General features: G+C 40.9%; 1 protein-coding gene across 7 annotated transcripts in view; it reads left to right on the top strand.

Annotated features, from left to right (window-relative positions):
• DCC (DCC netrin 1 receptor) overlaps positions 1 to 17,107 on the top strand; it is a 1,086,625-nt gene that overhangs the window by 1,045,986 nt on the left and 23,532 nt on the right. For all 7 annotated transcript variants that reach the window (XM_077892657.1, XM_077892647.1, XM_077892640.1 and 4 more), the window contains one exon: positions 6,421 to 6,633. In XM_077892657.1, the coding sequence (XP_077748783.1) occupies positions 6,421 to 6,633 (213 nt within the window). The remainder of the gene's footprint in view (positions 1 to 6,420; positions 6,634 to 17,107) is intronic.

The raw sequence follows: 17,107 nt of genomic DNA, 5'->3' as shown, positions 1-17,107 counted from the left end.
ACCTCCTCAGATCCTCAAAGATTGCAAGGTTTTGACGATCTCATTAGGAATGTCTCCTTGCCGACCTTGGGGAGACCCAAGCCTGCTGAGAGCAGAGGCCCTCCTAGGCTCCAGGCTGCCACCACCCCAGGGGGGCCTTGTCTCACAGAGGCCCAGGCCTGAGGCTGCAGAAACCTGGGGCAGCCACCATCAAGAAGCCCGTCTCAGGGACCAGAACTCCTTTGCCAGCGGGGATTCAAATGGAGACTGCATAACTAAAGCAGTTGCAGGTTTTTTTTTTTTTTTAATATATATATAACCTTTTCCCCCCAAAATGATTTGTAGTTGTGTGTGCAGCACTTTGCACTGATATGTGTGCTCTACAGTAAGAACCAAATCTAATATATTTTGAATAAATAAATAAATGAAAAAATTTAAAAAGCACTGCTGACCCTTTCTTCTTTCTTAATATTCTCTATTCCTTGGACTTCCAGCATGACAATTTCTCCCAATCTTTCATAATCTCTGAACTTTGATTTTAAAACCTGGTTCCATCACTATCTCCGGGTAGCCTTGGGTAAGTTGTGAAGGGTGAATTGTAAACAAATAATACAGTTTATCACAGATTACCATTCACCCTCAGGACTTCAGGTGTGTCACCGTGTCTCATCTCAGAGTCTATGCAGATTTTTCTTTCTTTCTTTTTTTTTTTTTTTTTTTTTTTTACAGTGGATGTATTTGTTTCTTAGGCTGCCATATTAAGGTACCATAAACGAGGTGGTTAGAAATGACAGAAATTTATTCTGTCCATAAGAAATTTATTCTCTCTTAGTTCTGGAGGCTAAAACTCCAAAATCAAGGTGTTGTAGGGTCCAGAGTCCCTAGGGGTGGATCCTTCTTTGCCTTTTCCAGCTTCTCGTAGTCCCAGGCATCCTTTGGCTGTGGCACCATAACTCCAATATCTGCCTCCTTCACATAGCCGTCCTCGCTCTGCCTGAAGAGGTCTTATAGACCTAGACCTCTAAGGACATGAATATCCGGGGGCCAGAATGAATATGAATAGAATTGTGTCTCCTCACAAAATATGTTGAGGTTCTAACCTCCAATACCTGTGAATGCGACCCTATTTAGACATAGGAGCTTTTCATATGGTACCAGGTTAAGGTGAGTTCATGCTAAATCAGGATAGGCTCTAATCCAATATGTCTTGTATCCTTCTAAGAGTAGAAACTCAGACGTAAGAGGAGAAGATGGCCATGCGACAACAGAGGCAGAGACTGGAGTGATGCATGCACAAGCCAAAGAACAATAAATGAACTAGGATAAAAAAACGTGTTTTTATTTGTGGTTAGGTACGACAGATTTATTTATATCTGTGGTTAGAGTCCTCACTCTGGTGCAGGACTTTGATAGTGGAGCAGGCTGTGTATATGTGGAAGCAGAGATTATACTGGAAATCTCTGTACCTTTCACTCAGTTTTATGGCGAACCTAAAATTGCTCTTAAAAGATAAAGTCTATTAGAAATAAGTAAATGAATGGAATAAAGAACAATTTAGTCTCTTTAATAACATAAAATTTTGTTGATTTCTTTTGAAAGTAAGGATAATTAAATAAAAGGTAATTAATAAAAGGTAGTAACTATAATATATAATGTAAATATAAAATCTATAGTATAACTAGTATATAAAGTTATATAAAGGATTCCTAGAGAGTGAGAGTGCTTAGCTTAATTTTTGAACTTGATCTAAAATCAAAAGATATGGACATACCACTCTTGGCCAAGATTTCACAGATTTTTAAAATATATATTCAGTGATACATCAAGTAATTATTGAGTATGTGCAGTGCAAAAGAAATAGGAACTAATATATGTTTCCACGTGATTACTTAGAAAAGGAAAAGAAATAAGCACCCTCTTTTCTAGGAAACCAAATAATCTCTAAATCACTGTCAGAACCAGTTAACTTCCAGCCATTCAGTATCGGTTTCTAAATGCCTTGGAGAACACTAAACATCCCTGTTCTTTCTCAAGCAGAAAACATTTCATGACTCTGGCTGGAGATGTCTTATTAGTTATCTTGAGAAACAGCGAAAGTCACACAAAAAGAAAAATCTGTGCCCAGTGTGGAGACTCTCCTTCCTCCAAAGTTATCTGAAAGACCTTTGAGTTGCACAAGAAATGAATCACTAAAACTCTGCTCCCAAAAAGCTGCTCCTTTCTGAAAGCCACAAATAAAGCTGAATTTCTCTCCTATCATAAGAAAAAGAAAGATCTAGGATATTGTACATTTCCACTACACACATTTGGTGACCCACTGATAAAGATTTATGTAGACCTGATGGCCAAACACCTCCTCTTCCTACTAATAAACTGTAGTTCTGCTCTTAGCCTCAACAGGCAATCTGTCCCCGGGGAACAAGAAACAGTGCTACTATATTTTGAAAACTTCAACTAGTAGATAGTCTTGAGGTCCCATTTCTACAAGTCACTATAAACTTGGTGTGCCCATTTCTTCATCTTTGAAACAGGTAAAAAGTAGAGGTTAGATGATTTTTACCATTCCTTTCAGTTTGGGTATTGCTTTAGTGAGAAAGCTGGTCAACCTCACCCATGATATTTTTCTGTCCCGTCTCCCAAACTGGAAATCAAGCAATAAATGGGACGTGGCCTAGATAGAATTACCAGCACAGTGGAGTCAATGACTTTCTCTCTAGGGTCTATGCAAAAATGCACACTTGAGGAGCTGGCTTCATTCAGGAATGTTGCACAATTGTGTGTTCTGAGATTAATGAGTCAGTTGGGTTCCTAGAGTGTTCATGTCTCGAAGTCTTTGAGCACAGATACTCGCATGCTATCTTTCTTTCAAATTCCACAATTTGAGGTAGAAGAAAAATCTTCATTTCCATTTTTGCAATATTTTTGCCAGTTGTTCTATAGCAATTATTTATGTGTTGACATTAATTGGTATAAAGTGCCTTGAAATTTGACTCTGCTGTGTAATTGTACTCTATTTGTACAATGGATTCCCACTATTTCATCATTTGAAAACGAGGGCCCTGCCAGCACTTACTTGATTCTCACTCTGCTTTTTGAATTGCAAAAAGGCTGCGTTTTGTGGGCAAAGGGAGGTTTCCTTTGCTTTCCAAGCTCTGAAATACCATGTCACTGAGCCAGTTTGTTTCACCTAGGTGTCCTGAAGCTGGCAGCTGAACTGGCAAATGGGCTTATCCGACATGAGGGCTTTTGTCCAGTGAAGCTGTGGTTGTTGTGTTTAAGAGTTTTGGCTGCCTCAAAGGTCAACAAGTTCTGAAAAGCATTTTTTTTTTTTTTTTTTTGCTCCACATAAAATATAAGAATTGTGAATTATCTATGGAGAAAATATGTACCTTGTATTAGATGTTAGGAAGCTTATCATTTTTTATCAAAACAGAAATAGTGCTTTATGGATTAGCAATGTGTTTAGTCTCCCATTCCCACCTAGCACATTAGATTAGGAACTTTCCTTTCTATTATAAACGGTACTAAGGTTTGATTTTGCCAAAAAGCTGGTCCATCTGTGTTGAGCTACCATTACTCAAGTGTGTTCCCACTGGGATTCATGGGGACCACCTGAAGACCTGGGTATGGAGGACTGGGCATGTGGAGAATTCGTGTTTTTAGAGATGCTAGTCAGTAATGACATTAAAGAGAATAGGAATGGGAGGGGCCCCAAAATATTCCATGATGTCATCAAAACTTTTGTGAAACCTGAGGTTTTTGAAACTAAATTTTAGAAGACTAAAAAATGCATGTTTATTAAGTCTAATATCACAATAATATTTTAACATTGGTCTTTTCATTTCAAAAAAAATGTAGAAGAAATAGAAAAGGGAAAATATGAAGGAAGGAATAAAGAAGCACATCACATAGTATGTTACTATTTCTTTAATGGCTGAAGCAATTTTTAAAATACGATATGAATTTACTACAATCTATCCTCAATAGAATTACTTAAGGCAAATTTCTATGGAAAATTATGAAATTTATTTCTTTTCTTTAAAAAGATGTTTTTAATATGGTGATATGAACCTGCAATAAAACTGGCCCATTGGTAATAAAGAGGGACTCGGATATAGGTTCCTGCAGCTGCTTCTCTCTGATGTAGAGCTAAGATATACTGTGTTTTTACTTGGATACGGACCATTGTTCATTTTTTCCTTTAGGTTAAATATGAGTCCAGAGTAAAACCAGCATAATTTTTTTTGCCTCTAAAACTATACTGTCAACCATCTAATTATACAACCTTTAAAATTTTATTTGTTTGTTTGTTTGTAATCTCTACATCCGATGTGGGGCTCAGACTTAGTAACCCTGAGATCAAGAGTTGCATGCTCCTCTGACTGAGCCATCCAGGCACCCCTAAGAATAGAAAGGAGAGAGAAATGGGTGTTCTTGTTATTCAAATTACACAGTCTTGATTGAATACAGAAATAGCTGTTTCTCTCTACTTTTATTTTTTTATTTTTTAGTTTTAAGTAATCTCTATGCCCAATGTGGAGCATGAACTCACAGCCCCGAGATCCAAAGTCACATGCTCTACTGACTGACCCAATCAGGTACCACTCTTTCCTCTATATTCTTGCAATTTAGCTCCTTATAAACACCTACCTGAAGCCCCATCCCTTCTGCCCTTATCTGAGAACCCATATCACCAAGGACTTCTTTTTTTTTTATTTAATTTAATTTTTTTTTAAGATTTTATTTATTTATTAATGAGAGACACAGAGAGAGAGAGAGGCAGAGACACAGGCAGAGGGAGAAGCAGGCTCCCTGAGGGGAGCCAAGTGTGGGACTCGAACCGGGACCCCCTGAGCCAAAGGCAGATGCTCAACTGCTGAGTCCCCCAGGCGTCCCACCAAGGACTTCTCTTAATGTTTTCCTTGCAGCCCAACCTTTTAACCCTGATATTTTGCATGCATGTGCCCCTCCCCTCCATGATAGGACTTTCTAGCTTAGAGATAATGTGCTTGTTTTGGTTAAATTTCTCTTGCCAGAGTTCTCTCCAGTTGGCTGTCTTGGTTACATTTTCTTTTTTTGAAGAAATCTTCTCTCAAGTCTTTGCCTGTTTACTAGCTCGGTTGCTAGGTGGCTACATCCTGTCCTCAGCCAACCCTATTTCTCCCGCCTCTCCCTTTGAACAGGGTAAGCCTCGAGGCTTCTCAGTGATCCAGAGGACCTCTAACCCTTCCTGAATATAGAAAAGTGAGTCTTAATATCAAATATCCTCTGAAGGCACATTTCACTCCTGCATATCTTTAATATAATGTCATGATCTTTGGTGTCTTTAATCTTTACTCCCTTCAGCATTATCAAATTTTCTTTCTAGCTCCTCTGCCCTTTGCCGACCTCACTGAGCCTCCCAGAGAGTTGTCTCAAAACGAGCTCACAAACTAATTATCTCAAAATATTTTCTGGTTAAAAATTCTCTTTCAAAAGTGAGATAGTATCTTCTTTCACTGCATTTTTCCCCCACTTACTCAATAGAACTTTCTTTAAAAATAAATCGTCAGAAATATCTTATTTCATCCACACTTAAACTTCCTATGCAGCTCTTTCCATTTACACTTTTCGCTGGACCTGTTGATTTTGAATACGAATGATAAAGTCAAGTCACAGGGTTCTTAGCATAAGAAACTGCCTTGCCTATATTTTAGTCCCACTCAACTGTGTTCTCTGGAGAAAAGGTGTGTTTCTTTATACAGAACTGTCCCAATGCCCAACGGCAGGCAGAAACGACTATGGGAAATCTCTTCAACTACAGTAATCGTACCGAAAATTACAAGGTTTGCTACCGGAGAGGAAAAATTACAATTCTGCATTCAGGCAACTCGCTCCAGCAAAGTCCTCTCTCATATAACTTTTTAGCTGGATGTACTTCTTTTTTGTCATGGAAGACCATGATAGGGGCTATTATTCGTACCATTTTATTAGCAATGCCTTGAACACCTGGAAACTGATTTGTTTGACAGTTGACATGGCGTTTTTAAATCGCAGAAAAATTGGCATATCGGCTGGTAGATAATAATGCAGCTGTAGCTGGGTTTGGGATATTGAATTTCACTGGCATTGCTACTTATGAAAGGAGAAATAACTCTTTTTTTTCTTGCTTCATCACTTATGATTACAGGGCCCTGCCGGTTCGGGCAATAGAGTCAGCCTTGTGTATATATTTTACTATTCTTCAATAGATCTCTATCCTGCTGGATCTATTTAAACCACTGTTTAAAGAGAAGTGCTGTTATGTCCCAGAAATACATGAAGGGAGAGGAGTGACATAACTTGGAGGAGAGCTTGGCCAGATCCTGACATACTTCTCTAAACGGATCCGGCGGCCCTTCGCTGGATTTGGGGAAAGCTTCGTCCTGGAATAATGAATGGCTTTTCTTGTCTCCATTGCAGCTGTGAGTGAAGGACCAGCCACCCAGCAGGCACCCATGTTGCCCCCAGCACAGCCTGAGCATCCCAGCAGCGAGGAGGTACCAAGCAGAACCATCCCCACGGCCTGTGTTCGACCAACGCACCCACTCCGCAGCTTTGCTAATCCTTTGCTACCTCCACCAATGAGTGCAATAGAACCGAAAGTCCCTTACACACCACTTTTGTCTCAGCCAGGTAAAGTGCCCATTTGTTCACACTTAAAATAGTTGTTATCTTTGGTGCCTCTCCTTAAGCGTGAGGGTCTCTGGGAAGGCCGGGTGCCACCTCTCTGTGCACTGCTGATTGCACGCCCGGTGTGCTCCTGTCTTTATACTGCACTGGCCTTCATACTGCAGCTCACAAGTACCTGCCTCAGCAAGCAACCGGCTGGTTACAGGTGCCTTTCCTTCCTTTAGAAAGTCATTCCATGAATCCTGACCACGGCTGGAGAAGCTCCTAGTTCTTTAGTCTGCCACACGGATCCTTGAATTTAAGGCTAGAGGTCAAGGTACAAACACCTGAAAAACCACTTTTTAGAGATGGGTGTGTAATCCCATAAATCTGGGATAGTGCCTTTCCATAGTCCTCTCCCAGAGGTTCTTATTTCAGAGTTCCAGGGCCAGGAAGGAGTGTCAGAACCAGGGTAGAGTCCAACTTCTTAATTTTAGCAATGACAAAACAAAAGCTTAGATAGGATGGGAAGTAACACCTCTGTGGTGACGGTGATGTTGTGATCTAGGAGAACTACGTGTTTGATCACTCAGATGATCAAAATACAGTTCTCATTTATATTAGGTCTTCCTCCGCAGTTTCCGGGTCCTCTGGAGCTCACAGCTGCTGACACTCTAAAAATCCCCTTAGTACCAAGGGGATAAAGGTATCTTTAATTATGTTACTGCGTGTGACTTTTGGTGGGTTTTTTTGTTCCTTTGCTTGTGAACATGACTTTCAGACAATGCCCCCGACCCCAGGGGTAGGGGCTGGTTGCCAGGAGGACCAACCACACCATTAGAGAGTTGGACTCTCAATCCCACCCCCAACCTCCTGGGAGGGAGAAGGGCTGGAGGTAGACTCTACCGATGACCAGTGACTTAGTCAAGCATGACTGTGCAATGAAGTCTCTGTAAAAATCTAAGAGGACAGGGTTTGGAGAGCTTCCAGGTTGGTTTACACATGGGGATTTGGGAAGAATGACTGGTTGGGAGAGGGGCAGGGAAACGCCATGCCGTTTCTCCAGACCTCGTTCTGTGTATCTCTTCATCTGGCTGTCTATTCGTATCCTTTATCCTATCCTTTAATAAACTGGCAAACATGTTTCCCTGAGTTCTGGGAGCTGCTCTAGCAAATTAATCGAATCTAAGGAGGAAGTCATTGGAACCACCCGTCTGTAGCTGGCAGGTCAAAAGCACAGGGAGCAAGCAGCCTGGAGCTTGTGACTAGCATCTGAAGTCGGGGGTGGGAGGCGGTTTTGTATGGCTAAATCCTTAACCTGTGGAATCTGATACTATTTCTGGGTAGATCATGTCAGAATTGAGTTGATTTTTTTTTTTTTTAAGATTTCATTTAGTTATTTGAGAGAGGGAGCAAGAGCACAGGAGGAAATAGGAGAAGGAGAATCAGGCTCCCCACTGAGCAGGGAGCCCAACGTGGGGCTCAATCCCAGGACCCCGGGATCATGAGCTGAGCCAAAGACAAACGCTTAACTGACTAAGCCACCCCAACGGCCACAAGTTGAGTTCTTAGGCATCCTGTTGATGTCTGAGAATTGGCTGGTGTTGTTGGGGGAACCGCCCCCAGCACTGGAATTAGGAACACCAACCTTAAAGAATCCCTTTCTAAGAAAATCAATTGGCAGAGATGAGAACCAGGGTCCCCAGTTCCCAATGCAGTGTTCATTTTATCACCTCAGGTGGTATCCAGTGGTGCTAATCCAGAGTTCCACTTTGTTTCTGTTAGGGATTTGGGGGGAAGGAAGGCAAATAAGGAGAGAAGAAGAGGAAGGAGGAGAAGGAGAAGAAAAAAGAGGAAGAGCAACAAATAAAAATAGGATAAAAGATAGGTCAATAGATAGATAAGTAGATACATAAAGATGAAGAACTATGTAGTGATTGAAATTATTTGAACTATTGAAATAATTCTTCACAGCCCCAATATACCAGGCATAAGACAGCAAAGTTCAGGGCTCCTGAGTAAATAGAGGTGGGGGGACACAGCTGGATTGGCCAATCTGCCATTTGCAAATAAACATCAATTTCTGTTACTCAAATTTGTATGCACTGCAACAGTCGGCACTGCATTAGATCCTATGCCTCATGATGACTGCGAAAACTAGAAAAGAGGGGCTCCCCGGGTGGCTCAGTGGTTTAGCGCCTGCCTTCGGCCCAGGACATGATCCTAGAGTCCCAGGATCGAGTCCCACGTCGGGCTCTCAGCGTGGAGCCTGCTTCTCCCTCTGCCTGCGTCTCTGCTTCTCTCTCTCTCTGTGTTTCTCATTAATAAATAAATAAAATCTTAAAAAAAAGAAAGCTAGAAAAGATACAATTGCAATTATGAATATTATCTTAATATTAAGAACCTTTCTTGTTCCTGGCACCATGTTGATTTATTCGTGTTCATGCCCTCTGGTGTTGGGCCTTTCTTGTGTGTGGTATGGATGCTCAGCTACCAGCCGACCCCTGGGAGGTGGGGAGGAGCACAGAAGGATGGGGGATTCCATCCCTTGAGATGCATGAAGGAGGTCTTCTCTGACACACAGGCTCAATGGATGCCATCACTTCATTTCACAGGGAATATCTCTTCTAGGAAGCCCCCACTAGGGTGTTAAGCAGATCTGTACTGTCCCAACCCTTCTCCCCATCCCACAGTCTAGACTTCACATGCATTATGGGCAGACTCTGCTACTTTCTAGTCCCTACGAGGCAAACTATGAGGTCTTTGCTAATTGAGACAAGGACAGTTTGAAGCAAGAGAATTCATTTAATGAAATTCCTGTGTCAAGAGCTCACTGCCTGGTGACTTCTGGTCGCGCTGGTTGCCACTGCAATACCGACCAAAAGAATAGACCTTGGAAGAGACTGGTATCCAGGACAGATAGCAGGCAAACTGCAGTGACTGACAATCGCTAACCCTTTATTGGACGTGTGTTAGATGCCTGGCATGCTTCTGAAGACTTGTAGCATCACATTTGATCATCAGAGCAAATTGGTAGGGTAGCTCCCTTCTCAACCCCAGCTCACGACTACAGAAACTGTGACACAGTTAATTTAAGTGACATAGTTAAGTCCGCACGACTACTGAGTGACACATCTTCTCCCACTCCTTTTGACTATAGAAAAGCTCAGGTTCTGAAATTTTAGGGACTCACCTGCACCCGTTAGCATGGGTCTAACTTATTTATTGACAAAAACAAAGATAAATTTTTAAAAACTTCTTACATCAAATCATTCCAAAGCTGATAAAAAGAAAAATGTGAAACATCTCGAATCATTTTGAGTTGAGGAATACTGTTCCCTCATAAGCCTTCCTTACTCACATTTTAACGAGGAGAGGTAAGAGGCTTAACTATTTAACGCTGAAGAATATGGATTTTATAATATCAAAAAAAAAAAACGTGTGCCAAAGCTCTTTATACTGTCAACTGCTCTCTCTAGTTGGAAGTAAAGATTAGCTATGTTATCACAGTGAAAAAAAAAAAAAGATGAAAATACAATTCTGAAGTCACTTTTCGATGAAAATTTACCGTGCCAGAAGTATTTGCCTCGGAACACAACATTTGGAAGTCAACCCATGCTCCAGAGAAGTGTGGTGACAAAGAACCCTAATTTTAGAAAGAATCTCTAACAATAGACAGAACGAAGCACTGGCATTGTTATCTATTACTTATTGTTTTCTTCCAGTTACAATAATACGAAAGCAACCTTAAAGCCTGACCCAGTGGAGCATAAATAAGTATTATGTCTTTAAAAGATGGGAAGAGAGTTCCTTGTGCTGTATCTACATCTGTTCTCCCAAATAATAAGCATGTCTGAAGAACCATTCTCTGATCTGATGCCATGCGGGCAAGATCTCATTTTCTTTTATTTCTGTTGTACACTTAAGAACCTACTTTTTTATTAACTATCCGCCTCATTTTAACTATCACTCTTGTTTTTCCCTGAACTATTTCTTAAAAAACCATCTCTTCTGCTATATTTCCCAAAATCTCTGCGTTTTTGGTTGATTATACATTTTTCATGGTTCCCCTTTAAATGCCATCCTCCCCCACTCACCTTGAGGCATATCCTGCCATCACTTTGGAATTATTAAATGCCTTTCCTTTTCATGTTTCTCCTTCATTGTCTCACTGTGATTCCTGTTCATTTCATAATGCCTTACCTCATGATTTTCAAATAAGTTCCCCCTGCATTGCTTCTGACACATGGTAAATAGTATGCTTTTAAGAAAGGGCTGATGTTTACTTATTCTAATAGAAAAAGAAAATTAGCAGACTGACAAATGTATTAGCTGTGACATTAACTACATGCTTCTTAGCCTAAAAGATGAAATACTTAGGGCTTTCAACAAATTTTAATTCTGAGAAAATCATTACTTTAGTCAAACTGATTGATGAAGTAAAGTCATTCTCTTGTCGGCTTGGAATAAAAAAAAAATACCTCAAATAATTTTACTCTGGATTTCACAATAAAGGACTGAGTAATTTCTAATGAATTTATCTTTACTTACTGCAAGTAATTACTGTAGAATATGGTAATGTGAGGCATGGCTCTAATTTTTAAAGATCGCACCGAATGAGAAGCTCCTTCTGCTTTGAAACCATTGAAATTAGGATCGATGAAGCGGCTCTTCCCCTACTCATGTTCGTGTGTGGGGTTTTTCCAAGGGCAGCCTCATGGATCTGTGCCTCAGTTGGACTTCCAGGGAGGCGTGCGGACCTGTGTTTGCAGGATGAGAGGTGTAGGGCAGTGCATAGGATGTAGGAGCTGTCTCTCCGGAGTTGGTGGAGGCTTTTGTGGGATTTTTATAGTGAGAGGTAATTAGAAAGTCAGCCGGTTGTCATAACGACTGAAACTCTGCCTACCTGAAAACACAGATTCTTTCCTTCATTTTTTTTTTTCCTTTCTTTGCACCTGCCGAATTAAAATTTAGCTTAGCAGACTAGAGTGCTTTAGGGCCTTTCTTACAATTCCATCCTCGCCCCGTGATAAAGTGGTTCTGTTTCTTAATGCTTCACGGTGAAGAACTGCAGCCTTTATGCATTTCGGGGAGGCTACAATCACTGCACTTTGCAAATCACAGATGTGGACATATAAGTGATTTGGCTTCGTCCCCTTTCAGGTTAAATAGAAAATGTTTGATGGAGTGTTGCGCTTACGGTGTTATAGATCTGACATAAATTCTACAAAAGGCCAAGATGGGGTGTGTTTTTTTTTTCCTTCACTAGTGAAAATTCCTTTTAGCTGCGAAATGATCAGCTGCACTTTAAATGAACCTAGATTAGGAGACCATTTGTCTTCTGAGGCTGTAATTCCAAAGAGAAAGAAAATGTGACCTCTTAACTAGTGACTTTTGGACTCAACAGTGACTGTTTTACAACATCGGCCCCCACCCCCCGCCCCCCGGAGTCCTGGCATCTTTGTTAAGGAGCCCGCGTGCTTTATTGTCCTCCATTTATACATTGCATTTCCACACTTTTTCATTTATAAGAGCAAAAACCTAGAACATTCTGATCTTCTCAGTCTTCGACGGATCAATATGTCACTGGACATGACAAGACCAAAACTCACTTCATTGTACTACGAAATTGAGTTTGATTTTCCCTCTGCAAATTGTGGCGTGTGCTTCAATTTGTCTGAGGACCGAGGACGAGGGGTGGGTGGAGGTGGCTGACAGTGGACAGGAAAGGCATTTGATTTATATTTTACGGCTGGCTGGGAAATCAGGTGTTCCTGCTATAGCCTGATCTTTTTGACAGGCCTCATTTCAGTAAATATGCTATCACACAAAACTGCCAATAAATTACTATAATACATTAACACAATTGCATTCCCTGCGCCACTTGTAGGCCACCTTGTGGGGTTTCATCAAGGATAGCACAGGAGTGTTCCAGCCTGTGGAAATCAGTCTCAGGCTGGGGTCATGGGAGATCAGACAAGCTTAAAGGGGTGAAACAAGGTGGCTTTTCTGGCCAGCCAGGTCAAATAAGTCATTGGCACAGCTAAGGAGGGGAGCTATGTTGATTTGACGTTATTGGGCCCAATACCACTATTTCAGAGGGGAAAATCACACTCTCTCCTGTTACGTTTCATCTCCCAGGTCTAAGATCATCTGCGGTTTTGTTTTGTTTGTGTGTTCGTTTTTGTAGGTAGCTCTTTGAAGTTGTCCTGTCTTCATTCCTAACGATTTTTTTTTTTTTTTTGAGAGATGAAAGCCAATTTCCTTTGGTCTAGTCATCCTTCATTATCCCTTAGGAAAATGTAAGTCTGTCAAAATGGCCTTATATAGCACCAGCGTTTGTGACTTTGGAGCCTACTTGGTGTTTTAATGAAGTACTATTGCCTCTAGTATGGGTTCCAGTACTGAAAGAGGAAAAAGCTCTTGTAATTGCCACAAAGGGAGGGAAATGATTGCTAGACGAAACTTTAGGAGTAAGTCACGTGATCCATGTCTCATTTATAAATGACAAAACCATAGCCTCAAAGACTAAGCAGCTAGCCCAAGGTCAACAATTGAGCTAATGGCCAAGTTTAAAGAATTCAGAGAAGTAGAACACTGAAGAGAAAGGATTTTATTTAACATTTTTGTAATGTGAATAGTTATTCTTAGATCAACTCCCATACCCCACCCTTAGAAGGCTTCTAGAATGATTAGCTATTAAATATCCTTCAGAAAGAATTATTTCATAGAAGGCAGTTTGAGTTATTTAGCTTAGCATTTGAGTAAATGTTTTGTTCCTTCACGTAGGCTAGATGGAGGAAAGAAGTTCCAGCAGGAGTAGTGACTAGCCAGGGGCTCAGGACTAGTTCCTTTCTGCTTCAAGTCACTTGTCCAACTCATCAGTGTCCCTCTGACCTAGGACCATGGTAGGGAGCCAGGGAGCTGGCATCTGTTGCTTTCAGTACCATACACCGCAGGTAGCCAGGGCTTTGCAGTCCAGTAATAAAAATAATGAAGAATAGGGACCTCGGGGTGGCTCAGCGGTTGAGCATCTGCCTTCAGCCCAGGTCATGATCCTGGAGTCCCGGGATGGAGTCCCACGTCGGGCTCCCTGCATGGAGCCTGCTTCTCCCTCTGCCTGTGTCTCTGCCTCTCTCCCTCTCTCTCTGTGTCTCTCATGAATAAACAAATAAAATCTTTAAAAATAAAAAAAAAGAACAGAAGGAAGTGTAAAATGAAGGTATAAGTTAAGGCACATGACAATATTACTCAGATTGTGGGTTAGAGAATGTGAGGGTCAATGGGCATGAAAACAAACAGGTGGCATTTCATTAGAATTGCAAAACTCTATTGGGAGGAGGGAGTGAATGACCACAGCTGAGTCAAAATTTGAATCCATTCAATCAAACTTTTGCTCTATTAAAAAATAATAAGTGAAAATAATTGCACAGAAATGGTTATATTAATATATAAAATTGAGGTTAATTATCAACTTAATACAGGTAAACTCCGGGGGTAAAGTTTAGAATTGCCACCTACATAATCCTAAGAGACTATGAAAAAAGTCTGTTTTCAGAATTTGTTACCAAGTAGTCTACATAACTTGAAACATATAATTTAAGAATGTCTTTGGATTTTCCTGGGGAGTGGGTGGCCACATGAGTGCCAGAGAATGACAAAGAAAAGGGTGAGCAATAGGCTGTTTTCAAGCAGCAAACATTCCTTTCACATTTTCTAAAATATCATAAGTCACATGGTTGACTTCTGCTATATAAATGTTGTTTTTTATTAAATATCTTGAAGATCCAAGTGTCTTTTTTTAAAAAAATAAGCTTATGTGAAATTAATAAGGTTAAGGTTTTAGATTTTACCACCTCTTATAGTTTAGAAAGGACATTTCCAAGTGAATCCATGCCTAGCAGAGAAGTAACAATAATCACCATTACTGATGCAGAGGGAGACATTCAGAGAGCTCGAATAACTTGTAACTTCTCTAGGATCATGAGTCATTATCCTTGGGACCTTTATATAAGCCACAGTGGGCACTTCAATAAATATTTGGGGGAAAATAAATAAATAAATATTTGGGGAGCTGGTCAGAATGGAATAATAAAGGTAAGAGCCAGAAATTGAATTCAGGTCTTCCAATTTCAAGCCGAATGGTGATTATTAGGTGAAGCAAAGCAACTTGAGAGTCGGTGAAAGGATTAGACAAGCTGAAAAAATTTCCAAAGTCACAACCATTTGATCCTAAAATATTATGTTCTGAGCTAGGAATAATATCTTATTCGAAAGCTGAATTAAATTGCATAGAGTGGGAAAAAAAAAACATTAAGGAAGCCACCACCCCTGGAAAGTCTATTCACTAATTTTACATGGAGAATGGTATCTGCTTTGTTCACCGGAAGACGGAGTGCAGCTCCGTGGAACTAGAGTCCTGAGTCTTTCCATTATCTCAGTTTTGGAATTGATTTTGCTCCCTCGAATCCTACCTGTTCCCATCTGTGAAGTTGGGTAGTCTCTCGTCTTTAAAGAGGAATGAAACACATGAGATTCTAGCAGTCTTAATTACTGCAGAAGGGTGGGCGGATATCCTCTCTGTATTTTTTCTTTGCTTTATGAAAAAGTATAAGTAAGAGAAAGGGTTTCACCCAAACAGATTCGGAACTGCACAGTGTGCCTTGTGAGTATTCTAAGTGGTTGACAGAGTTCCTTGTAGTTCATCAATTAGTATCAGGTTTCGGTTGTTTTGGGAACAAGGGGAAATTTTTAAAACAAATGAAAAGTGTTCCCATAACCTTCTGTGTTAATGGCCTATTGAAAATATGAAAAATTGAACACGCTGAAAACAAAAACATCTCTGCGGTATTAAAATAAGAAAATCATTGTTAAAACCGTTCAGAGCTCTACTCTTTCTTGGTGTTTATAATGTTTATCTTACTGGCAGGGACTTCATGAAGAAGTCGAGTGCCCTGTGAAGCCCCCTGTGTTATTTCTCTAGCTGGGGCGGTCTTCTTAGTACCAGAGTCTTTTTATTGAGCAGGATGTCAGGGATCCCAGGAAGCAATGCCTTTATCATCTGTGGTAAAGGATGCAACAAGCTGCTGCTGCTTCCTCTCTTTGTCTCCTTCTTCCTCTCCTCCTCCTTCTCCTCCTTTTCCTCTCCTTCCTCCTCCTCCTTCTTCCTCTTTTCTTCTGCTTCTGCTTCTTCTGTGTCCCCTGCTTCTCCTTCTCATCTCCCCCTCCTTCTTCTTTTGCTGAATAACAATAAGTAAGCCCTATGGATTTCAAACTGAGAGGCATATTAGGACATAATTGCAGGTAGAGGCGTATAGGGATTAGGAATGATGATACTCATGGCGATTCACTCTTTTCTCATCTACTCCAAAGTGCCCTTCTGAAACATCTTTCTTTCACGTATCCTATCCTTTTACCCAGAGGTTTGTATCTTTGTACTTCTGTGGTCACCTGAGCCACGATATTTGGTAGAAACAGTGCATTTCCAACTATAATAATGTGTGGACCTAATCTACCTTCCAAGGTTGAGATTGCTGGTTTAAACTTGAGTTGCAGACAGCGTTGGATTTATTTTTTTTTTAAAGATTTTATTTCTTTATTTAAGAGAGAGAGAATAAGAGATCATGAGTGGGGGGGAAGAGCAGAGGGAGGAGCAGACTCCCTGTCTGAGCCAGGAGTCCGAATCAGGGCTTGAGCCCAAGATTTTAGGATCATGACCTGAGAGGAAGGCAGATGCTTAACTGACTGAGGCACCAGGCACCCTCAGCGTTGCAATTAAATTATAGTTGTTTGTTCTCTTCTTGGCTACTCTCTGGGGTGGTTAGTTCATAGAAATAGGCTGCTTTGTACACACGATCTGAGCTGATGCCCACCCCAGTGCAGGACAAAAGGCAGGACAGTGGTGCCTTATGAGGAGGAGTACACCCCAGTCTTCCCAGTCCCTTCTCTGGCAGTAGCCAAGTGAGACTAACAGAGCATTTACAAGAAGAAAATAAGAAAACTCCGACACCCAACTTCTTGCTCATTGGCTGGGTTAGCATCAAATAAGTCATTTAAGCTCTTTATGCTTCCATTGTGCACAACTATAAATGGTGAGAATCTAGTCTGGAAAGGATTGGCTCATGGAAACATGAATTATCCTAGTTAAAAATGTTAGCACCGCATCCAGGGGCTTCTGATTTGATACAAGCTGGAGATTGCGTTGCCTTATAAGTTGGGCTTGGTTGAGTTTGCAGCACCTCCTATTCAGAAGCTGTAGGATCATATGGAAGGGGCGCTAAAAGTGATTTTTAATGGTTTAGTGGCTGGTGAGACAAGATCTGACTCCTGCATGTCATATTTCCCTGCAAGTATACCCACCAGAGAAAAGGCAGCCCTCACACAAAGACAGAATGGTGCACAGACAAGAGCAGAGTGTCTGCTCAGAGCTGTCTGAAGATTGTTTCCTGGGTCTAGAGAGAAGGATGGTTTCTTGCAGTTGAACAGGTCTTGCTCTCAA

This window comes from Canis aureus, chromosome 1, assembly GCF_053574225.1.
Source record: "Canis aureus isolate CA01 chromosome 1, VMU_Caureus_v.1.0, whole genome shotgun sequence".
NCBI lineage: Eukaryota > Metazoa > Chordata > Mammalia > Carnivora > Canidae > Canis > Canis aureus.
Note: the sequence above shows the minus strand (reverse complement) of the source record. Positions and strands in the feature narration are given on the sequence as shown.